Source organism: Lissotriton vulgaris, chromosome 10 (assembly GCF_964263255.1).
Source record: "Lissotriton vulgaris chromosome 10, aLisVul1.2, whole genome shotgun sequence".
NCBI classification, from domain to species: domain Eukaryota; kingdom Metazoa; phylum Chordata; class Amphibia; order Caudata; family Salamandridae; genus Lissotriton; species Lissotriton vulgaris.
This window is the reverse complement of record NC_141698.1, coordinates 974,164,743-974,190,899: the sequence shown is the minus strand read 5'-3', so window position 1 is coordinate 974,190,899 and position 26,157 is coordinate 974,164,743. Positions and strand designations below refer to the sequence as shown.

Genomic DNA, 26,157 nt, shown 5'->3' with positions numbered 1-26,157 from the left:
GGGGTATTCTTTTTGTTCTCCCAAAAACAAGCTCCCACTTTGTCAATAGTTTGGTGTTCAGCCATCAAAACTGACAGCAGCTGTCTAAAACATTTAGTACATTGAAAGGAACTTCTGTGACATTGGTTTCTTTTAAAGAAGTGAGTTGACTGCAGGGTCGGCTAACATCTCTAATTGTGGCAGGTGGAGTACCCTGGAGATGGCAGAGGTTATGTCCACTGTCATCCTGACGGACACTACTCCATCTGCCAAACTTTATATCAGTCTCTAAGTCTGGCACTCCTCTACCAAACGATTCCTCATTTCACTGAATACTTAGAATAACACCTTTCCGTACCGAAGAATGTAACATGGACAAACCGGTGGACCCCTGATATGTACTCATCAGGCTAAGTGCCCCTTCTCCCCACAGATTCACTGCTACCATGTATGATAACCATGTATGATAACCATGTATGATAATATAACCTATAGAGTTGACCAATGTTGGAAGGCTCGTATTGGTAATTATAAATATATGAGCCTGGCTCTTGTTTTCATTGATTGATAAATATGTGAAGAATGTAAAATGTCAGGCAAGGCCAAAGAGAGAAACTACGTTGAAAACAGAAATAGTTATAGTTACTGTGTTTTTTCTGTACATACTATCTTTAGAGGATACTTTCTCTGTAGAGGAAGGCTTGTGCATTGCCTCTGAAACAAAAAGAGTTTTCACTATCTTTTAGGCCTGCCAATGTATGCAATGTGTTAAGAGGTTGCCAGAAATTATGCAGACAATTGAATAATTACAAGGTGGTCTAGTAGAATAGTCAATAGATAGAATACACTCATAAGTAATTTTCACTTCCAATTATGAGGAATGCCAAGGACACAGGTGTAAAAAGGCAGAGGAAAGAGGGCTGCAACAATAATCTTCTAATTTATGAAGAAATCTGAAATAATCTTTGGAAGGAAATAAAGAATATAGAAGGCCTCCTTTCTACTGAAAATTGCATGGCGTTCTAAAAAAGGATATAACCTGAAGCTCAGAGTAAGAGCTATTACTTAAGCGACTTTCAATCACATTTCAGATCAGAAGACATTTTTTTCTTGATGAATGTGACACATTTTTCAAGTAAACGCGAGTGTGAGATATTGTATGATGGTAATGTGTAGAAATATGCCCATCTCTGACCAAAGTGTGTAAATGATCAAGGCATACAAGAGCCAAAGAGCTGATTTCAAACAATTCATAGTTATGATGGTTTGACGGTAATAATTTCAAAATGGAATATGTTCTCAGTGTCATTACTCATTCAGCATTAGGATACAACATCCCTACAACTGAGGTTCATGACCAACTTGATACTGAGAACAGTCATATAGTTATCCTTTGTCAGTACAGACTACCTGCCACAGCGAATACTCTTCAAATGTGCAGAGCAGAGTTGCTGGTGCTTCTTAATGCACCTCAAAAACAAAGACATCTGCTGCCGATTGGTACTCCATTCTGTGAGGTAAATGATTAAAATATTGAAAACAGATATCATGAGCATCGAAGTTCACTGGACGAATTAAATGGCTGTGAACTCCATGTCCATTTAATTTAAGTTTGTAGACCTTTAGCAAAAATGTCAATTTAAGCATCCATAAGTACGTACAACAGAAAATTTTCATCCAGCACCTAAGGATCCAAGGGGACTCACATCTACAAGCAATGAAAGCTTCCTACTGTCTGTGTTATAGATATGAATTGCTTCTAGACTGAAGAAGTATGCAAAGGTTTACAAACCCTTCCTGTGGTCAGAACAATGTCTTTCAACTTTGGCAAGAATAGGAAAAGAACATTTCCAGTTATCACTTTATCTATTCAGCTGAGCCTAAAGACCTCTAATGGTTGCAGAGAATGGTGAAATCCTGAAGTTCAGACATCTGATGCTTGCTTGGAGGAGAATTGCAGTATATCTGGATGTCATATCTGAAGCATAACTTATAAAAGGAGAGCCCAGTCATCCACCAAGGACAGCAGGATAATATATCAATTAAACATAATGATTTCAAGGAAAGGGGAATTGTTTTACTTCAACAGACAGTGGCAGATTAGTTGCACTCTTGATTACAATCTTAATATTTATCCTGTACCCCCTTTTTATAGGACATCCACAGCAGAGGAATACACCACAGAGCCACATTTCATTCCATTCCTCAGTATTCAAATTGATTACAAATGTTCCATATATTCAATGGTGGGTTAGTGGTAACTAGATAATTACAAGAATGGTCCCTATGCATAGATGTTTTTCAATGTGTAAAACATGAATTAGGGAGTCAAAATGTAATGAAAGCCTCATTTCCTGTGTTTGGTGCCACTTTACGAACAATGAATATTCCATTGGGGGTAGTAAATCACCTGAAACTAAGAAAATTTTCCTTATGATTCTGGGCATTGGGGAAATTGTGTACTATGCTGGGATATTTGGCACATGGATATACTAACCCTAATAAAGTCTTACGGACGAAAAGTATTGGCTGGGCTGATTGACTTTTTGATAAAGGAATCAATAATATGATATCAAAACAAAAATACACGACTCCTGATGGACTGAATTCGATTGAATAGATGTTATATGTGACTTTTGGATGACGAAATATCATACATTGAACTTTCATTGTTCAAATTGAGACATTTGAAATGTGATTATTTGAGCTCCTCTTTCAGTTGTTGTATAAATATAATGAAGGACCATAATGAAGACAATTCTTTTAGTAGAAAAGTCTTACAATATTAGACTCCAGATAACGGCAATAGTTGTTACACTCTGAATTTTTTTATTTATGGTGCACATTCTTTTAATTTGTTGCGACTTTTAAAACAGCCTCCCTTCCCTTGAGGTTAGAAATGTATCCTTTTACGGGTATCATGTTTACCTGATTCATGTATTATAGTTACAGCTGTTAACTGATTACATTCCATTCTGAAGCATTGTTTTGCTGCAGAGAAAGATTGTATATCACTTTACCAATTCCATTTAGGAAGCAATTCCCATGGATACAGAAGCATTGCTAAGTAGGCAGATCTCTTCCCACGCTTGTTTCCATTAACAAACTAGAGGTGAATTGGGAGAAAACTGTTTCTTCAATGTAGGGAAAAGGTATACTATGAGCCCCTGAAGAATCATGGCCTTAAAGTACACAAGTAGGTAAGATAGTGGGCAGGAAAAGAGAAAGGGCAAAGTTAATCTAGTCAATTTAATCAAAGCTGCACACATTATGCAAAACAATAAAAAACACATTTCACAGCTCCTCACCCTAAGACAAATATGCATTCTCATCGTCCTCAGAAATATAAGCTGTGGCCATTTTAGCTTGTGAGATGGCCATGTATGTGGTTATCTGAGTCAGATACTCCTAAGATTGGGAAACAAAGTTGTCTAGTAGGGACATGCTTTGTGCCTTTTGGTGCAAATCCTGAGTGCAGTGATACATGACTTTGGGTTGAGCTGGTGGTAGCCTGGTCTGCTCAGAATGGAGACAGATTCAAATCAGCCTTCAGAAAGTGGGAATATTTGTTTAGAATGCTATGAAATCGAAGGAAATTAGACAATGCAAATATTATCCTGGACTAAGTCTATTTTTTTTAAAGAAGAAAGTTCTCAATATAATTAATTAAAGATTGTGTTTTGTTACATTTGGTTATAAAAAGTAGGGGTGGGCAGAACGTGGATTTTCACTCTCTGGAGTTCCCCAGAGTTACATATAAACTCAGCAATAATCTGAGAAGTTGCGCCAACAGGCAGAAAGTGTGTGCCTTGTGCAGTGCCTGTGCGGCAATCTAGGGCTGTTAGTGTGAATACATACTTGAAAAAGTAATTTGAGTTGATTGTTCTGCTTCTCAAGTGGAAGATCTACTTGAGAAGCAGCCCTCTGACTGTGGCTGCTCACAACCACCTGCTTTAGAAATGCATGCTGGAAGACTTCCTAGCAGGCAGAAATCATGCTGGGGCTGCAAATCTCGCTCGTTTGGTGCAGCCTTGCAATGTTTCCATTATCATCACTTTGCTCAAACAGGAAAGAAATTCTGCCACATGGTGATCACCAGATGGTGGAATTTGTCCGGACCTCCGTGTTACAAGAGTAACGTGGAGTCGCCACAATCTCCCATTTCGCAAGAAGAATTAAAAATTCTACCCAGACCTAGTAAAAATAGCTCAAAATAGAGTTTGCCTGATTTCTGCCAGTACTCCCACCTTTTCCGCACTCGGTCCTATGCCTTCTATGCTATGAATACCATCTGGTGTTTGCTGACAATGTCCTTGTGTACAAAATAGGTATACCTTGCATTTGCATCTTTTTCCTCTCATATTCAAGTGTGAAAAGAACATTCATTTATTATATGGCATATATTTTGGCAGAAAATATTACCTCAAGTAAAAAAGATTTTTTTTAAAAAAGTACATTTTTCATTACTTCTATTATTTTACTGTCACCCATCTACCATAGTAGGAACGCCGCCTTGCAGAAATGTATGCCTTCTGTTAACATTACAAAGAACATGAATCAATATTAAAATGCTGTATTACTCTTTAGCCCGAAATATCTTGTGACATCATTTAAAAGACAATTTCATATTGTAAATATACAATGTACGCAACTTTTGTTCGCATCTATCAACTATACAGCACTCAAACAAATATGCATTTACTTTACAAGTACATATATTTAATATTATTCATTTCAAATATTTTTTGCCTCAAACATCAATAATCTTTTACAAATGTAACCATATCTTCAGTTAAAAAAATACAAAGTTTCTCATCTAATGAGATAGATCTTCATGTCAAATCTGTAAAGACACATTAATAATTTTACATTTTGTTTTCACACAAAACCCTTTAATTAGAAGGGTTGGAACCTGCCTCTTAAATGAAAATGCAGAATTTTAGAGATATACAATATGTAGTATTATATATACATAAGGTATGTCTATTGCTTGAAAGAGAGCTAAAGCACAAACACAATTATTCACTTTTAAATTTGTTTAAAAAATCCTGCAGTGGGACATTTTCAAGTTGTGCTAAGGTGCCCAACAGAGGAAAATTACAACACTGTCTCACAGCTATCTACAAGATAAATGTTCTTGTACTTTTATGCAACTTTCATAAACAACAATATAATGACACGTTAAGGTTGCATAGAAAGTGAAACTTCAAAAACATGAACGCACAATAAGGCACAAATTGTCAACATTTTATATACCTGACATGTGGGGACTTGGCATGTGTCACAACTTCAGCCAGTTTTGAGTTTTGAACTACCACTGCTTTTCTTACTGGAACCTAAAGTCCAAGTATCTAGTGGGAAAAGTGCTAACTACAAGTCCCAGAATTAAATATGATATTGGTTAAAAGACGAGCTGAAGGTATAGAAAGCCAGGACCAAATGTGAGCTACAAAATAAGTGTAGCATGCCTACTTAATTTGCAAGCATAAAGGCCTTGTTTCACATAATCAAAATAATATTTATGTTAACCCTGTTTCACGACCAACATGCATTAGCATTTATAAGCATTTTGTGGCATTAAGTTTCAGTATCTATACCAAATACATAAGTGAACCACTGTACAGAAAAGCTACATCCTGCATGTATGCGTTATGCCATCTTAATTACTACAAGTATTTTACACAATAGCCATATAGTTAATAAGGCTTCTGCAACATCTGTGCGTTGTTTGGAAATGTACTTAGGTTATATAGAAATTTTATTATCTATGAAATTGTAGCGTAATTTACATTGAATGTCCATGAAGAAACATGCAACACTTTTATTAATTCATTTAGGATATTACTATTGGTCACTGAACAACTTCCTGCATGCAAATAGCTGGCTTTGGTTCCAAGCATCACGTTGAAGTGTGAACTGCAGTCTAGCGTGAGCTGGAATTGTTCAGTGACTAAGGTGCAATATACAGCATACCTGTACGAAAACAGGAGTATTAATATTAATATGCCTGGTGTTATCTGATAGGCACTTTTTGCTGTTGATAAAAAGACTGCACTATTTTATTTTACAAAAAGTGCAAAGCACACACTTATTCTCATAAAAGTAATATATTGCAAAGATGTGACCGGTGAGTAAAAAAACACAGACAAAAACAACAGAACACATCAAACTTGTAAAGAGAAGATGTCAGATGTCCTCTAATAAGTGCTTTTGGTTTTCATCAGCTATGAACCTGATTCTACTTCTCTTGCAGTGAAATCACACTGGGAGAGAAAACATTAGCACTTTACACACAGTTACAATTAAGGCTTCCGAAAGAGTGCAAATTTGTTTTCCAACCAAAACAAACCATTTACCTTATATTATGATTTAGTGCTCAGTACTTACAAATTATGGACATTTTGTTGTTAAACAGCCAATGTTCTGGAGCACTGAAAATGTAATATGCACTTGTATTTCAGGAGAAAAGAGTGTCCTCTCCCTAAAAAATATAATTGCCTCACTGCCCCTCAAAAGAGCTTTGGATAGATTCCTTATTGGATATAGTGCAATGAGACTTAAACTCCATATAAAGTCTTGCTTTAAAAGGTCTTTCCAGATTCACAGTCTACACTTCACACCATCCTTCAACAGCCAACAGAGTAACACTCAAAATTCCATGTGATCTTACAGATCACTTCACATCCTGTTCACATAAATCCACTGGATGCCAGATCTGGATACTTTCTGGGCTCTGTTCGATGACGCGGAGTCTGAAAAGGTGCTGTATTTTGCGTGCTATTTACAATGTTTAATGGAGTCGGATATGAGTTGATGATATTTCCTCCACTGAAACCATTTTGGAACTGAAAGGAAAAAAGCACACCATTAGAACTGATATGGGTTTCTATCCCCTTTTGGAACGTTCGTTCTAAAGATAATATATACATATATATGCACATGTACTTAAAGTAGCATTATATTTCTTCTCAAAGTTAAATATGAGTAAGAAAATAAAACAGAAAGAGTGAAAATAACATCAGAATAACTTTTTTGCTTTTGATAATGTGTTTGAAAACTTCTTGTAATAGTAATATATCAGAGACCACAGGAGTTGTAACTTGCGAAAAACTTTCCTCGAAGATATAAATTCAAAGACCATCAAGGTCACTTACATCAGGTCTAATACATAAGGAATTTATTGGACATATTGGCATGTTCCTTTGAATATTAGCAAATGAGGGAGTTCTTCTAGCCCCCACGAGGAGCGACATTCATGAACTGATTTACAAAGCATTTCTTTCCGGGAAAATATAAAAGGTTAGTCATGATGCGGCATGCAGTGTTGAAGTTGATCTCTTAAAGATATATGTTACGGAATAATAATGCCCTACATTGTCAGCTGGTAGTCAAGGCATTAGGAGATACAAGTGAGCTTATAAACAGTTTGGTGTTTCTCAGCTTTAAATTAGTTGGAATAAACATTATGAAAGTCAACTACATCAGAGTGACCTTACTACGAATTATGATGGATGGATGGAAGGATGCATTTGAAACAATGGTGCAGCTGCAGTGCCAAAGTTAAGCAAGAGCATCTAGGATGTCACTGATTTAGCATTCACATTTTTTTTTTAAACCCCTTTGGGGATCCATAGCACACACCAATTACTGGGCCTATCCATATCTTAGGAAAAAATAATTATGGCCACAGATAAATGAGCATCAGTACACAAACAAATGGTCTTTAGGAAAAGGAAACGTACTTTAATACACCAACAATGCAATAGAACACACAATAAATAGTTGCAAGGCACACTGGGTATGACTAAGGTGATACAGGAAAAGGACTTTAAAATCATACTCAGAAAGAAATTCACAGGTGCATGCTCATAGGAGAGGAGACAAAGAGATCCTTTATCCAAGATCCTCAGGTCCATCTCTTGTGCTTGTACCCCGTTAGATAATAGTTTTAGAACCAAAACCAGGCCTATAGAGGAGCCCCCGTACCCTCAAATAATGTCAGTACCTGAATATTTGCTTCCATGTTCCAGCAGGACTTCAGTCATTGTTGCTGCTGTTGTGGTCCAGCGCGTTAGGCCCGGCCTCTTTCTAGACACAAGAAGCAAGGCTTCAAATGTTACAGTTGTGCTGATAAAGCGGTATCAGCCTTTGATGCAGTTCAGGTCCAAACCACTGAATGACAGGTGAAGAGCGCTGATCCACAGGTCCACAGGCAAATTCACCAAAGTTTGTATGGGAACTAGGGCTGGTCCCAAGAGCCTGCTCCCCAGAGTCCCTGTCACATGACCCCAGGGGAGCACAGGGGGAGGGAGGGAGGGTAAATGCCACGGGATATGCTCTAAGTACCAACATAGGTACAGGACTTCATTGAGGACAGCAATGGCTCATTAATCTTGCAGTCCCATGCCACTGATGTCCAATAGGCCTGGGATTTACTAAGGGAATGCGCTCATACATTCTTTTCAGCGAAACACACAGTTGGCCTTGGGGATGCAGCTGAGCCACTTCAGCATCAAGGTCGAATCCTGGGATGTCCCTCTGGTCAGTCCTTGTTGGCCATGACTCTGTTTGTTCTTAGACCTTGGCAGGAGCTGAGAACATTTGAGGCCTTTGAAGATAACTGGGGGCACACACTATCATGGCAGGGCAATCCTCAGCTACAGTCAGCAAAGCATATGTTGATTTACAAAAGCGTGTGTAAAGTTCAGTCTGATTCCTTTGGGCTTCACCTCCACCAGACTGCTAAAGATGGTCTTCTTCTCTGGGCAGATTTCTTCCTCCAGTAGCCGCAAGAGACTCCCAGAACGTGGCCAAATCGAGGGAGCTTGCCGGTGCAGCAGGATCCGCGAGAGACCCCCAGAGACCTCCAGGACGCCGCTGAGCTGAGCGGGTGGTAGCCAGCGCGGCAGGAGCATCCGAGCCCAACTGCCATCAATCATCAAGCATCAAGTACCAACATTGATTGGAATCCGGACAGAGCTGCCCAGGTAAAGAACAGAATTGAACAGCACCTGTTTCTGCGAATGACCGAACACGGCAGGCGTAAGCAAACTGTGGAGATAAAGGAGAGTACCGGAACTTGCCCACTCGCCCAGAGCCATCGAGCATAGCACAGCATAGCGTATTTGAAGATAAAGCAGCTTCTTGAGCGCCAGCGTTCACCTGCCAGTCCGCAAGCCCACTCAAACAACCCCTGACCACGTCTCTCCACTCAAGCAGCAAGCAGCATGAGCAACTTGCAGTAAGGCAAGGCAGTGGCAGAAGAGGTGAGGAAGCGAGTATAGCTGTCGTGCCGAAAACAGTAGCATAGGAAAAGGGACCAAGTGGGGTCACTATGAGATCGGGAAGAGAAAGAAGACCTTTAACAAGGCCACCGCCCAAACTAATTAGAATTGAAGCTGCAACAAGCCTAGTGACCCCAGAAAAAGACAACATGAGAACAAATAGCATCAAGGACAGTAATAACAACACCTCTCGACAAAGTAACCTTAACGACACAAAAAAATGCTCAAACGGAAGCCTGCCAACAGGCAAAGGACAAAGCCCAACACCGACAACAGAGCAAAGCAACACAAAAGAGCAAAAACACATGCCTAGCAGCGACAAAAGGAAATATTCCCACAAGCTAATCAACATAGAAGGCCAGCCTCCAAGAAAATCAAAAAATGACTACCAATCAAATATCTACACGAAATTTACTTTTTTAAAAGATCCAGGCAAAGCAATCTACTCAACCAATGACTTCATAACTGGCCTACAATCCCCACTGCGCCCTGCTGGCGCAAACAGCTCTTTACCTCAAACATCAAATCTCACAGTTGCAGAAATACACACAATCCCAACGGAGACCTTGGACCATACAAGGAGCACAATTGGGGCTGGAGAACAACGAGGGCAGGTAGCTGGAAGTCCAGAACAAAAGAGGGGGACACTATCCAAACCACCCCATCAACGGGTACATGTGATCAGGAAACAAACTCAAGGGGGCCAGCGCCTGTGATGGAAAAACCGAGCAAACTGGTCCCTGAACCAGAAGGGCTCCCAGAGCACCATAGTACCAACACCACAAGAGGCCAGACATCATTCATCCATACCCCCGTCTAATCAGCACGCACAGGTCGAGGGGACCAGACTCCCCACTGAAACCTTTTGGGAAACCCTACTTAACACAATTCAGCTGTCATCAACAGCACTACAGTACCAATCTGACAAATTAGACCTACAGCTGACTGTCCTGCAAACGCTAGCAGAAGCCACCTCGGGGATAGAAAGAAAACTCGCAGACCTTAATGGCCTCATAAAAAGAGGACAAGAGGTAGCAAAATTATGTCAAATAAAAAGAATAGACTGCGTCTGCTCTCCAATAATCAACAAATTATCTACACTTCCCACGATGTTGGGAAACCTCCTAGAGGACTTAAAATTAAATACAACAACGCGTCCCACAATAGAGGCTAGGGCCGGCAGATCAACCCCCAGCAAAAGGCATCAAGGAACCTTCAACGATAACCACGCGCCTATCAAGCAAGGGGACCAATCACCAAAACCCAAAATGTTACTAGAAGAGCCCCCTCAGAACTTCTCAATCAAAGAAAGGGTTGACCCACCGAGCCCAACGAACGCCGGTGCACGCCGTAAACAAAAAAGAAAAGGCAGGAACAGGAAGTCAGACTGTACTGATGTGAACCAGCAAATAATCACACTATGGGGCAGGGGGCAGTCAGGAGCCACTACGAACCACATGAAAGGCACAAATTCATCACCTCAACACGCAAACTCAACAGAAGCAAAGACAACAAACGTAGTACAGATAGCCACATCGACACCCTCCAAAGAGAAAACAAGCAAACAGTCAGAGCAGAAGGCCTTCTGCCAAGATAACAACCTACCGCATAGCAACTTACCCGAACTGGGAAACGAAAGAGAAAGCAAAAATTGTTCTCCTGTAGGCAACCCACCGGCAGTAACAACTCAGCCTGTCACGGAGGCCGCAGTGCAGGCCCCTGTGGAGTTTGCCAAATCCAACATAGAGGTTACAACCACCGACCCCCCCAAAAAAGCGTCAGCCACAGAACAGAGAACATCACTCACGAACCAATGACGAAGGCTAGGAAACTAGGCACCACCAAATCAGCTAGTGCACAGGCTAAAGAGCATCCTCAGGGAGCGAGTATAAAATGCTGTGCCTCAACAACCAAAATCCAACCCCCCATGGGGCCCAACAAAACGAGTTAAGCATACATAAGCAAATACTGTCCCCTGGGAAACATGAGTCAGATAATATTCTCGTTATTCCAAAATTTAAAACTAGAGGAAGAGTGGACACCCTAATCGAAAAATTAAAAAAACATTAATACAACAGACTTGATGGCAATCGAATTTCATCTCACCCCTAACTTACTAGGCCATGAAACAACAAAAACCGTATGGAAAACAAACAACCTAGCAAACTTAATCCTGCGGGAAACACTCAGATTCTCCCAGTGGGGAATAAAGCTCGAAGCAGGAAAAAGGCCCCCTTATCCCAACCCGCTCCTAGAAGAAAGTAAACAAGAAGGCTCCCAAACAGTCAAATCAATACTGAAAGGAGCAAGTAGTTACTCCCCAGGACCCGACAGCAATCCATTACATCTACAACACTTAATAACTCAGCAACCTGACTCAAATAGGGCAGGAGATACTAATTGACAAAGAGCACCAGCCCTGACCCTCACGTCAGCTGAAACACCCAAAATCAAAATATGCATTTGGAACATCAACGGTCTCTCTGACAAACTGGAGGACCCAGAAACCTCACACTAGCTAAAATCATTTGTTTTGATCTTACTCCAGGAAACCTGGGAAGAGAACGAAATACCCCTACAAGGCTACACAACTCAAATCCACCCAGCAATCAGAGACTCTTCCTATGGCCACAGCTCAGGAGGCCTGGCGGCATTCGCCTCAATATCAACCATCGGCACAATGTACGAAATTAACGTAAAAATCACCTCCCCTAGTGCGATACAGGCACTAGCCATAACAACCATAAAAAATCAGGTTACTCAACCACTATACATTATAAACACATACATACACCCGAAGCACAGACAAACAGGGCCAGGGAACTTGTCAGCGAACTGGCAAGACTTATGGAGGAAAGGGAAATGGAGAACATACTCGTGGGAGGTGACTTTAACCTTCACCTCTTTGGAGAGAAATCAGTCGACGAAATGACACAGTAAATGGGCATCGCATGGGAAATACCAAACCAATCCATTCCCTATCTAACTAAACAAACAAAATGCTCAAACCAACGATTGAAAGACCTCAAGCAGCTAAATCTGAGAGTACTTAATGGACGATTCACAGAGGATACACCACCTGCACCAACATATTTCTCCTCAAGCTCTTCTTCCCATCTCGACTTCACCTTGGCGACACTACCACTGTTTGAAACAATTAGCTCATACAAGGTAGGAGAGAGCTGCCAAAATGACCATCTCCCACTAGAAGCGAAACTAGGCATGTCCAGCAGGAATGAAGTAGTAGCAACGAGATACATCGGAACAGAGTACACCACCAACTACAGACGAATAAGGTGTAAGACTGACGAAGCTGAATCTTTTATCAACCAGTGCAAAAACAATCATGCACCAGATTACCAGCTCAAACATGACCCCACTGGAGGCCTGGGAAGAACTCGTAATGGAAGTCGGAGCAACACACGCCACAGAGCAAAAAACCCAAAAAGGGAACACACCGTGGAACATACTTGGAAACGTAACAACATTAGAGATAAAAACCCTAAAACGGAAAATAAACCAGACTCTAAGGCAGCTCCGCAAATATCCAAAAACGAAGCTTCACAAAAGGAACTGCGCACCTTAAAAGCACAGCTAAAGAAGAAGACCTGGGAAAGTAAAAGGCAACTGAACAAGGAATTCTGGGTAAAAATTGTACATGACTCAAAACAGATAAACAGCTCCAGATTCTGGAAATCAATCAACAGCCTCCAACGGCCAGGTCACAAAGGCATCAACTCTAACATATCTGAATCCGATTGGGCACACTATTTATCAATTCACTTTAACGCCGATAACCTAGAGGGGTTCCCGTCCAGAGGCGGAGCCCGGATAATTGGACCGTATCAGAGCTCCGACAAAACTGGCAAACATAAAAATGAAGCTAACAATGATAATACCAGGAAATCACCCCTGCATAACGTCGCAAACCTGGACGAGGAAGCAACTACAAGACTCACACCAATTACAAACAAAGTGGAAACAACGTCCTCAGCAACAGCGGCTAGGATCAGGTCACAAATTTCAAAAGGCAAACTCGAGGGTGCCCCCGGCCCTAATGGAATCCCGCCAATAATATATAAGCAAGACGCCGACTTTTAGAGCAACACCCTGGCGCCAGTCTTCCAGGAACGAATATGCTACTTACCAGTATGTATCTGTTCTTGGCATGTAGGGCTGCTGACATTCGTATCTGTGCATAGATCGCCGCCCAGTGTTGGGTCCAGATGATTGCACATTGTTTTCCTGGAAGAGTCTTCGAAGTATCACGAGATAGGTGGCTCCTCCCCTGGACTACAGTGCGCCTGGGCATCGACTCCATCCTCAGATTGTTTTTCACCATTGTGGCAAAGATGGAGTGTAACACCGTAAGTGATAACCATGCTAAGAGTAATTCTGAGTGCTGCAGCTGCTAAAGGCGCCGGGGAGGAGGGCGGGCGATATGAATGTCAGCAGCACTACATGCCAAGAACAGATGCATCCTGGTAAGTAGCATATTCGGTTCGAGGCATGTGGGCTGCTGAATTCATATCTGTGCATAGAATACATAGCAGTCCCTCCATTAGCGGCGGCCGCCTGTGCCAGCTGCAGCAGTTTGAAAAAGTGTTTTTAGAACAGCCTGCCCTACAGCTGCCTGCTGTTTGGAGTGCACATCTACGCAGTAGTGTTTTGTAAATGTGTGTGTGGTAGACCATGTGGCTGCTCTACATATGTCTTCTAAAGGAATATTTCCAAGGAAAGCCATGGAGGCCCCCAACTTTTGCATGGAGTGGGCTCTCGGGGGAACTGTTAATGTGCGCTTGGCCTTTTGATAGCAAATCTGAATGCACTTAACGATTTACCTGGCTATACCTGCTTTGGAAATGGGGTTGCCTTTGTGTTGTGGTGAAAAGGCACCAAACAGTTGTTTTGTTTTCCTAAAATCGTTTGGCCTATCTATGTAGTACGTTAGAGCTCTTTTGACGTCTAGTGTGTGGAGCATTCTCTCTGCCACTGACGCAGCGTTTCTCTCCTACAACTTTGGAAAGTGAGAACAACCACTTTAAGATTTGAAAGTGTGGTGTAACTTGTGAGACACTAGATTTCGATTTTGTAACGAATCACTAATGCACATAACTCTGGTATAGTGTAACCAAACTGACTGACTGTTCTGTTGGTTGTTGTCTTTTTGTATCTGTCTGGATGGGTATCACATCTCTACTGGGATCTTCTGGATTTCACTGAAGGTAGGAGAATGATGAACTACTAAAATACCCAGGTGATAGTTTTCTCATTTTTTCACTTTTAATGAGCAGTCGTGATCATGGTCCTGAAGAAAGCAGCAAGATACCTTTGAGGCTCCAAAATTCAGTCTGCAGAAACATGTTGACCGTATATAAGGATTAGTGGCTATTTGGTAAAACCACTAGCATCGCACGCTTTTTATTATATTGGGAGTAGAAAGGTGTATATTAAAGTCGTTTGTCCTTTCTATTACCCAATTTTATCTGTTCACATCACAGTTCACACCCTTTCACTTCTACTCATGCACTGCTCTAGAGTTGTCTATCCACACCGTGACATATGAGAACAACAAAAGGTTTCCATTTCCATCATTAGCATTGGCTTGAAACCTACCTTAACGGTGTGAAGGAAACCCAAATGATGAACAGGGCGTCCAGGATCGACTACTGATGGGTATTTTTCCACATAGGAAAGATGCTTATTATTGATGTAGTTTAGTTCTACCTCCAGATTCCATACACATAATTGAGCCAACTAATTAATTGACCCACTGCTACTTTCTGTTGTTATAACAAAATTCTTTGACACAGTGGCTAGAAGACTCACGAAACAGCCACCTGGCTCACCTAAAGCATCTGCCAAGCCAATGCACTGCTAGCCCACCCGGAGTACTTGTCCTCTTAATTTTAATGTCCCTCACCAAAATGAAATCGAGACTTCTATGATCTTAAAGAGTGTGACCACCCGCATTTTTAAATTTTAATTGTAAATAAGGCTTTTCTTATATCAGTAAGTTTTTATATTGTGAGTTTTTATTAACTGTACAATAAACAAGCCTTTGAACCTTTGAACCTCCTCCAGGAATACTGTAACTCAGCAAGCTTGGTAGATTCATTTCAAAGGCAGAAAAATGGCTTTCCTCAAGCAAATAGTTGTAAACATCTTAAAGTGTAGTCCCCGCTGAGAAACTGTATCACAAAAGTAACCCTGCCTCTCTGCAGAATGTAAGCTACACTGGGCAATGAGAAATCCTAGAGACATTTGCATCTGGTTCAGTCCTACAGGCGTGGATTGTTGATTACTCATGAACTATTCTGGAAATGGTTCAAAGTGGTTCCCTTACTTTGGGTAGCACTCCTCTCCACAGCAGACACTGTATTTGCCTTGATGGTTCAACAAGAGGCTGCCGAGCACAAGCACAAAAAGAAGTGAAGCCTTCCACTTGACAGCTATGAGCCTTTGGTGGGCAGTACCACTGGGGAAAAAAGGGCATTAATTTCTCTAAAATGTTAATTTCATCCTGCTTGATTCTCAAATTTCTTCATACAAAGATGACTCCTAATCTGTTTTTCATTAAAGTGTTGTACAGCTTATACTTTCTCAAGTAAAACTATATGTTTGTTGGACAACCTAACAGTCAGAACTGTTGGAGACTGATTCCCTACACACCTTATGGATATGTTGACCAAAGTCCTGCTAGCTCACAATGCACCATTGGTACCTCTAACCTGACAGGGAAACAAATGGATTGTGCAACCTCAGAACATGACAACCCTGACTCTCCAAGGAAATTGTGGTAACAGAACTAGAACCCTTTTGCTTAATAAATTATGCATACTCAAAGAGATACACAGGAAATATACAGTAAAGAGATTCAATATTTATTAAAGCTTTGTGGTTCTTAAGTAAAATACTTGTGCTTCAATAATCAATAGACGAAAACATAATAATGTGATTAGCGTCATGAGAATGGTGAAAAAGATGAAAAGTTCAACCGTTTTGCTTTTTACAGAGAATATTTGCTTGCATAAAAGTACTGCAATATGGTGTATTCCTATCTAGCTCATCCTAACTTATCATGTCTAGTGTGTGTGAATCTGCCAAATCCCTGTAGTGTGATCTAACTTCCCGTTACCCGAGGGTTAGTGTCATCAAGCTGCTCGTCTTGGTGTAGAGCTAGGCAGCATCCATTGCATGAAACAAATACAAATCAGCTGAGCTGGAATTCCGGCATGGATCAAAGTCTGAGTGCCAGCGCAATGCTCGTCTGTCTAAACAAAGGTTTGACGTACTATATATATATGTATATATATATATATATATACATATATATATATATATATATATATATATATATATATATATATATATATACTAGCAGCCCGCCCCAGCGTTGCCTGGGGTAGAAGGGGGCTGGGGGCTGCATTTCAGGTTTGCGTGCTCTCCCGCCCAGGCCCCCGCCCCCCACAACATTGTCTGTGTCCCGGACAATGTTGTGTCGGGCGAGGGCCGGGGCGGGAGAGCACGCAAACCTGAAATGCTGGCTTCCTCTTCCCCCGCCTGCTCTGACATTCCCCAGCAGCCCGTGCCTCGCCCGCCCCGACCCTGGCTGCCCCGGATTCTTACCTTGCCTCTGCTGCTCACACCGCCGGTCCATATTTCTCCACTCCGCCGCTCTGCCACTCACCACCTGTCTGCCGCCGCTCCTCCCCGCGCCATATCCGCCTCTCCGCTCCACCGCTGGCCTCACTTCACCGCTCCTCCCCTGCGCGCCATGTCCGCCGCTCCTGGGACACTGCTCCCCCCCTGCTCCTGACGTGACGACGCACAGTCGCGGCCAGCGCTACTTTGGGGGAACTACTTTTTGTAAAAATGTTACTTTTTATATAACGTTTATTTTAAAAGGTTTTAAAGCCTATGACCATCTACACACCCTGCCGATTTCAACGGTGTATCGGGTGTGTAGATTGGCGCTGTGGTTCCCGAGTTTACCTTGCCTAAAGGTGCAAGTTCTCTCTTTATAATAGTAGTATAGATATATATATATATATATATATATATATATATCCACAATTATGGCTCAATACTGTAATCCAACGGCGCTCATCCACCGGTGCTGACTTCAAAGCAGAGCCCCGCTTTCTTAAATTCACCAAAAGCTATCAATCGATAGCATAAGTCAGCACTCACCACAGAAATTCTTTCCTCAATTGTCACGGTTTATTTGGAAGCAGCATGCATCACATAGCACCAACGCGTTTCGCAACCCACTGTTGCTTGATCACGGTAATGATACAATGTTACAGTTCCATTTTGTAATTAGAAAAAAACGCTACAAACTCAAAACAATGACATCACTTCCTGTCAATTACAGGAAGTGGCTGGGAAATGTAGTTTTTGTCATAGGAACGAGTGTATCTTAAGGGAAACAGCGAATTCATTTATAAACAAAAATGTGTTATATTCTGTGAATCATACAACTCTCAGGTAATCTCAAACACTTTGTGCACAATAGGATCATTATTACTCATTGGTGATTTTGGTAACGGCACATGGAGACCTTTAAATGCAGGCAATTCGAAGTGCCATCTGGTGGACAAATTAATTATGACCACACAAATGAAATTAAGCTCTCTGGTGAGCATGTTACATTAATTTCAACTCAAATAAAGCCCTCTGGTGGGCTAAACGTCATATCTTAATTATATAGAACCCATTTTGTCTATTTTGGTCCCCGTACTCAGTTTCTCGATCCCGTGGTCGACCCTAATATTGCTTCATATGGATCTCTTATTCAGTTGTTACCTGATGTGGTATTCCTACTGTCTACTGTACACATACGCTGTTATGCATTGTCCCAACCACATTATCCACTCATATCTATAAAGAGTATTGACAATTTGTTTTGATTCTCTCGTATAGTTTAGAATTAATCTCACTTTTCTTTCATGACTACTAAAAAATCTGCAACAAACACCACTCAGAACAAAACACCTAATGAAAGAAAAGTGAGATTAATTCTAAACTATACGAGAGAATCAAAACAAATTGTCAATACTCTCAGAAAGAACTGGAAATTACTGCAACTAGATCAAACTGTGGGCAAAGTAATGGGTAATCATCCATTAGTCACATATCGTCGAGCTAAGAACCTTAAAGATAGGTTGATACAGAGCCATTTCCAGGACAAATCAAAAAAGAAAAAGGGCATTCAATGGATGAACACGAAAGGCTTTATCAAATGCCAACGGTGTAAGGTCTGTCAAATTGCAATAAATAAGAAAGAAGTGAACTTACCCAACAACAAATTGTGGAAGATCAACCAGTTGATAGACTGTACGAGCACTCACGTAGTATATGTGATTGAGTGCCCATGTGCTCTAAAATATATCGGGAGTACGAAGAAACAATTTAAACTACGCATCCTTGAGCACATCAGAGCGACAGTGAATAAAGATAAGAACAACGCGGTCGCCAAACACATGGAACTAATGCACAACAGTGACTGGAAACTCTTGAAGACATATGCATTGGAATGTGTCTTACCACATGAAAGGGGCGGGGACCAAGAAAAACAACTTAGATGCAGAGAATCTAGACAAATTCTCAATTTCCGAACAATGAGCCCCTGGGGTCTTAATCAGAGCGAGGAGCTCTATGTACATTTATGATGATGTAATCAATATGAGATCTGTTTGTGTACTGAATTAATTTTCTTTGGTAACAAGAGACAGAGTCTAATAGAATTTTAAGGAATTTATAGATATGAGTGGATAATGTGGTTGGGACAATGCATAACAGCGTATGTGTACAGTAGACAGTAGGAATACCACATCAGGTAACAACTGAATAAGAGATCCATATGAAGCAACATTAGGGTCGACCACGGGATCGAGAAACTGAGTACGGGGACCAAAATAGACAAAATGGGTTCTATATAATTACGATATGACGTTTAGCCCACCAGAGGGCTTTATTTGAGTTGAAATTAATGTAACATGCTCACCAGAGAGCTTAATTTCATTTGTGTGGTCATAATTAATTTGTCCAACAGATGGCACTTCGAATTGCCTGCATTTAAAGGTCTCCATGTGCCGTTACCAAAATCACCAATGAGTAATAATGATCCTATTGTGCACAAAGTGTTTGAGATTACCTGAGAGTTGTATGATTCACAGAATATAACACATTTTTGTTTATAAATGAATTCGCTGTTTCCCTTAAGATACACTCGTTCCTATGACAAAAACTACATTTCCCAGCCACTTCCTGTAATTGACAGGAAGTGATGTCATTGTTTTGAGTTTGTAGCGTTTTTTTCTAATTACAAAATGGAACTGTAACATTGTATCATTACCGTGATCAAGCAACAGTGGGTTGCGAAACGCGTTGGTGCTATGTGATGCATGCTGCTTCCAAATAAACCGTGACAATTGAGGAAAGAATTTCTGTGGTGAGTGCTGACTTATGCTATCGATTGATAGCTTTTGGTGAATATATATATATATATATATATATTTTTTTTTTACTGAAAAAAACATAGGTTTCAGGGGCGTTATAGTTAGTTGGACATTTCACTCCTACAGAACCATAGAAATTTCCCCGTTATAATTAGTTCAGCTAACTATAAATCGCACGCCCGCAATGCACTGCTGATGACATCACATATTACATCAATCATGACATGGTCAGTGACATCACTCATGACATCACTTATGACATCTCAAATGACATCACTGATGACATCATCCAGTGAATGTGTGTTTTTCTGAAAATTAAATATGTTGTATATATGTATATCACAAGGTCGATGGAAGAATAAATGGGTATATAAGTGTCTAAATGGATGATTTTTTTGGTAAAATTGATTGTATAACTGAGTGATTAAGTGTATCTTAGTGAATACAGGGGTTAGTGAGTACTGTTTGAATATGTAAATATCTGTATTAGTCTTTTAGTATTTTTGACAAAGTCATAATTTTTTCTCTGTCAGCCTTTTCTTTTATATTGGTGAAATTGATGCTGGGTATATTTGATGTTGTGGTTTTTTCATACTGTGGCTTTGGGAAACTAATGCAACTGTATTTTGTCTCGAGTATTGTGTTTTTGTCAATGTCTCAATGTGCTATATGAAGGTGTTGCTATTTTGAGAATTGCTATTTCATATCACAGTAAAGTCTGCTATTTTTCTGCCAAATTTCATGAAGTTTTAACAATTGCACTTTCTTCAACGTTGTGACCCTTCATATGTATTGCTATATGTGTTTTGTATTTGTGACAGATTTGTATTAATGCATCTTTAAATACAGTTGTGCACATAGTAAGTAGTTAGGCTCATTAATCCGTGTGCATAATATTTTCGCCACGACCAGAGTAGAACTTAAAAATTACCTAAAATTCAGAAAACCTAGGGAGCATCTGCCCCATAAAAAAGTATCCAGCTTATCATGGAGTCACCACTAAAGCACATGCAGACCAGGTCCTCCAAACAGGCTAAAACACTTAACATGTATTGCCACGAATGGCACGAGCACACTAAGGCCCACATGATTCCCTGGCCAAAGAAGGGAACCTTCGACACCCTCATAATCGACCACATGAGGAAACACATATGGATCAAATACGCAGGACAAAAAAAGGAAAGGAGAGAGGCACTATTAGAGCTGTGGGTGATCTTCGAGGAGGCAAAGACCAACCATCCTATCCCACAGATAATAAGCAAAGCGCTTGCACCTTCCCCGCCTAATGCAGGTATACAACTAGCAGGGGTGAGGAAAGGCATCCCAGTCCTCTGGCATCCGATAATGAGCTGGGAGCCAATCAATCAATCAGTGACATTTATAGAGCGCACTACTTACCCGTTGGGTCTCAAGGCGCTTAGGGGGGGGGGGGGGTGCCATTACTGCTCGAACAGCCAGGTCTTGAGCTTCTTCCTGAAGGAGAGGTGGTCTTGGGTCAGGCGCAGGTCAGCCGGGAGGGAGTTCCAGTTCTTGGAGGCCAGGTAGGAGAAGGACCTTCCTCCTGTTGTCGCTCTACGGATGCGTGGGACGGTGGCGAGAGCGCGGCTGGCTGAGCGGAGGTGACGTTTGGGAGCGTAGAAGTTGATTCGTTTGTTGAGGTAGCTCGGGCCTTGATCGTGTAGGGCTTTGTGTGCGTGGGTGAGGAGACGGAAGGTGATTCTTTTGTTGACGGGGAGCCAGTGTAGGTCTCTCAGGTGTCCGGAGATGTGGCTGTTTCGTGGGATGTCGAGGATGAGTCTGGCTGAGGCGTTCTGGATCCGCTGGAGTCTCTTCTGGAGCTTGGCGGTGGTACCGGCGTAGAGGGCGTTGCCGTAGTCCAGTCGACTGGTGACGAGGGCCTGGGTGACGGTCTTCCTGGTCTCGGTGGGGATCCACCAGAAGATCTTCCGTAGCATGCGAGGATGTTGAAGCACGCCGAGGAGACGTTGTTGACTTGCCTGGTCATGGAGAGGGAGGAGTCCAGGATGAAGCCCAGGTTGCGTGCGTGGTCTGTCGGTTTGGGTGCGGTGCCCAGGGCGGGAGGCCACCAGGAGTCGTCCCAGGCGGAGGGCGAAGAGCCCAGGATGAGGACCTCCGTCTTGTCTGAGTTCAGTTTCAGGCGGCTGGTCGTCATCCACTCGGCTACCTCTTTCATCCCTTCGTGCAGATTGGCTCTGGCGGCGGCGGGGTCGTTGGTCAGGGAGAGGATCAGCTGGGTGTCGTCGGCGTAGGAGATTATGTTGAGGTTGTGTTGGCGTGCGATGGCCGCGAGGGGGCTCATGTAGACGTTGAAGAGGGTGGGGCTCAGCGAGGATCCTTGAGGGACGCCGCAGATGACTTCGGTGGCCTCTGACTTGTACGGTGGTAGGCGGACTCTCTGTGTTCTTCCGTCGAGGAAGGAGATGATCCATTCCAGAGCCTTCTCCTGGATTCCGACGTTGCTGAGGCGCTGTACTAGGGTGCGGTGGCAGACAGTGTCGAATGCCGCGGAGAGGTCTAGGAGGATGAGGGCCGCTGTTTCTCCGTTGTCCATCAGGGCTCGGATGTCATCGGTGGCGGCGATGAGGGCGGTCTCGTGCTGTGGTTGGCTCGGAAGCCAGACTGTGAGGGGTCGAGGGATCCATTCGTCTCAAGGAAGGCGGCCAGCTGCTTGTTGACGGTCTTCTCGATGACTTTGGCTGGAAACGGGAGGAGCGAGATGGGGCGGTAATTCTTGAGTTCGCTGGGGTCCGCTGTGGGTTTCTTGAGTAGAGCGCTGAGTTCGGCGTGCTTCCAGCTCTCAGGGAAGGTGGCGGTGTCGAAGGAGGTGTTGATGATGTCTCGCAGGTGGGGTGCGATGACAGCGTCGGCCTTGTTGAAGACGTGGTGAGGGCAGGGGTCGGTCGGAGATCCGGAGTGGACGGAGTTCATCGTGCGGACGGTGTCTTCGGTGCTGATCGGAGTCCAGGCGCGGAGGGTGGTGGTGGGGGGTGGTGGTTCGGTCGTGGTGTGCGTTGGTTGGTTGTTGAAGCTGTTGTGTATGTCCGCGATCTTGTTGTGGAAGTATGAGGCGAGGGAGTTGCAGAGGTCTTGCGATGGGGTGATGTCGTTGTTTCCTGCGCTGGGGTTGGATAGCTCTTTCACGATGTTGAAGAGTTCCTTGCAGTTGTGTGCGTTGTTGTCCAGCCGGTCCTTGAATGCAGTTTTCTTGGCGGCGCGGATCAGCTGGTGGTGCTTCCGGGTGGCAAGCTTGAAGGTGGTCATGTTGTCCGGTGTTGGTTCCCTTCTCCAGACTTTCTCGAGGGCTCGGCAGTTCTTCTTGGAGCTCTTGAGTTCGTCGGTGAACCATGGGGCTTTCTTGCTGCCGCGTCTGCTGGGCGGGGTCCTCAGCGGGGCAAGCTCGTCCGCGCAGTTGCTGATCCACTTCGTGAGGTTGTCGGCGGCCTGGCTGGGGTTCGCTGAGCTGGCAGGAGGGTGCTGGCTCAAGGAGGTGGCGAGCTGGTCGGCTGTGATCTTGTTCCAGCTTCTGCGGGCAGCCTGTTGCTGGTGGTGGTGGGCCGTCGTTCTTTTGAAGGTGAAGTGGACGCAGCTGTGGTCCGTCCATTGAAGCTCTGTGGCGTGGCTGAAGGCGATGTCTGTGCTGGATGAGAAGACTGCGTCGAGTGTGTGTCCGGCGAGGTGGGTGGGGGTGGACACCAGCTGCTTGAGTCCAAGATTGGCGAGGTTGTCGAGCAGGGTGCTGGTGTTGCGGTCGTTGTTGTTCTCCAGGTGGAAGTTGAGGTCCCCCAGGAGGATGTAGTCAGCGGAGGGGAGGGCATGCGGGCTGACGAAGTCGGCGATGTCCTCGCTGAATTGGGTGCGTGGTCCCGGAGGTCGGTAGATCAGGGTGCCTCTGAGGGTGGTCTTCGGGTCGGTGTGGATCTGGAAATGCAGGTGTTCGGCGGTGGTAAGGGTGTTGTCGGTGCTGGTCGTGATACGGATGGTGTTCCTGTGGATGATGGCGATGCCTCCTCCCATCTGGTTGGTGGTGCGATCCCTCCGGGTGATCTTGTAGCCCTCTGGGATGGCGATGGCGATGTCGGGTGCTGAAGAGGCGTTCATCCAGGTCTCCGTGAGGAAGGCAACGTCCGGGGCTGTGGTGTCGAGGAGGTTCCAGAGTTCGATGGTGTGTCTGTGGACGGACCGGGTGTTGAGCAGGATGCACTTGAGGTGGGTGCTGCTGGTGTTCGACTTGGCGGGTGCTGGTGCGAGGCAGGTCCGGATGCAGGTGAACTTGCAGGCGTGGCAGCTGAAGGGTCCGTGGGTGCGTCGTGGTGTGGCTTGGTAGCATCCTGGGAGTCGACCGGCGTTGAGTGCGCTGAGGTTGGCGGCGGTGTACGTCAGGCGGGTCGGCCGGGGTCTTCGAGGGCCAGGGTTCCTGGCACTGGGCGTGGTCCAGGCGCGGACGGGCGTAGACGGGCTTACCTTTGGCGCGCCTTCGGCGCACAATCGGCGCACCCGCTGCGCGTGATCGCTGCGCATTCGCACGGTCGCCATATATGGCGAAGTGCGCGGGGGGGCGGAGCAGCTGGGAGGCGGGAGCGGGGAGGGTACAGAAGGCAAAAGGGGTGGGGTTATCGGCGGAGGCGGGAAGCGGGGAGCGGGGAGGGGGGACGAAGGGGCTAACGCGGCAGGCAAAACAGAAGGCAAAAGTCAGCGAGATACAGGGAGACAGGCAACAAGTACAAAATATAGTGAAAACAGTAATAACAGTAATAACGACGGGGGCAGGTCGCGGACCACGCCGCTAGAAGGCAGGGGGCGTGGTCACGCGGCGGAGCTCGGCTAGCGAGGCAGACGGCAGGGAACACGCACACAGCAGCTGGTGGCCGTGCGGCACGGGGGTGTCCTACAGCTAGGTCACACTCACCTGCGCCCCACGGTCGCCATATATGGCCAAGTGCGCGGGGGGCGGAGCAGCTGGGAGGCGGGAGCGGGGAGGGTACAGAAGGCAAAAGGGGCGGGGTTATCGGCGGAGGCGGGAAGCGGGGAGCGGGGAGGGGGGACGAAGGGGCTAACGCGGCAGGCAAAACAGAAGGCAAAAGTCAGCGAGATACAGGGAGACAGGCAACAAGTACAAAATATAGTGAAAACAGTAATAACAGTAATAACGACGGGGGCAGGTCGCGGACCACGCCGCTAGAAGGCAGGGGGCGTGGTCACGCGGCGGAGCTCGGCTAGCGAGGCAGACGGCAGGGAACACGCACACAGCAGCTGGTGGCCGTGCGGCGCGGGGGTGTCCTACAGCTAGGTCACACTCACCTGCGCCGCACGGTCGCCATATATGGCCAAGTGCGCGGGGGGGCGGAGCAGCTGGGAGGCGGGAGCGGGGAGGTTACAGAAGGCAAAAGGGGCGGGGTTATCGGCGGAGGCGGGAAGCGGGGAGCGGGGAGGGGGGACGAAGGGGCTAACGCGGCAGGCAAAACAGAAGGCAAAAGTCAGCGAGATACAGGGAGACAGGCAACAAGTACAAAATATAGTGAAAACAGTAATAACAGTAATAACGACGGGGGCAGGTCGCGGACCACGCCGCTAGAAGGCAGGGGGCGTGGTCACGCGGCGGAGCTCGGCTAGCGAGGCAGACGGCAGGGAACACGCACACGCGGGGGTGTCCTACAGCTAGGTCACACTCACCTGCGCCGCACGGTCGCCATATATGGCCAAGTGCGCGGGGCGGAGCAGCTGGGAGGCGGGAGCGGGGAGGGTCCAGAAGGCAAAAGGGGCGGGGTTATCGGCAGAGGCGGGAAGCGGGGAGCAGGGAGGGGGGACGAAGGGACTAACGCGGCAGGCAAAACAGAAGGCAAAAGTCAGCGAGATACAGGGAGACAGGCAACAAGTACAAAATATAGTGAAAACAGTAATAACAGTAATAACGACGGGGGCAGGTCGCGGACCACGCCGCTAGAAGGCAGGGGGCGTGGTCACGCGGCGGAGCTCGGCTAGCGAGGCAGACGGCAGGGAACACGCACACAGCAGCTGGTGGCCGTGCGGCGCGGGGGTGTCCTACAGCTAGGTCACCTGGTTTTCTCAAGTAGCTGAAGTGACGACAGGTAGTAAGTTTGAAGGCAAGTCCTGACCGAAACAAACTGTGCATAGCTCGGAACTAAGGAGGCAATCTAGGTGAGATTTAGAGGGAAGACGTGAACTAAGAAGAGAGAGAGAGAGAGCTCATGCTATGAAAGCACAGCAAGAACCCAGAGCAGCATGCCCTCATCCTGACGAGAGCAATATTAGGTACAGAGCACTGATCAGGGAAGAGTCTGAGGCAGAACTACAGGAGAGGCTTCCGGCTGGCATCAGAGCCTCATTAGATCATGTAGGACAGGGGCTAACCAGGTGATCAGAGACCAAGGTAGCCTGGTGCAAACTTAAAA

At 44.7% G+C, this 26,157-nt stretch overlaps 1 protein-coding gene across 1 annotated transcript in view; it reads right to left on the bottom strand.

Annotated features, from left to right (window-relative positions):
* Nucleotides 1–3,272: 3,272 nt before the first annotated feature.
* The window catches only part of AHR (aryl hydrocarbon receptor), a 415,687-nt gene continuing 392,802 nt past the window's right edge, over nucleotides 3,273–26,157 (bottom strand). Inside the window, exon 11 of the mRNA XM_086941976.1 lies at nucleotides 3,273–6,824. Coding sequence (XP_086798102.1) covers nucleotides 6,669–6,824 — 156 coding nt within the window. The 3' untranslated portion in view covers nucleotides 3,273–6,668. The remainder of the gene's footprint in view (nucleotides 6,825–26,157) is intronic.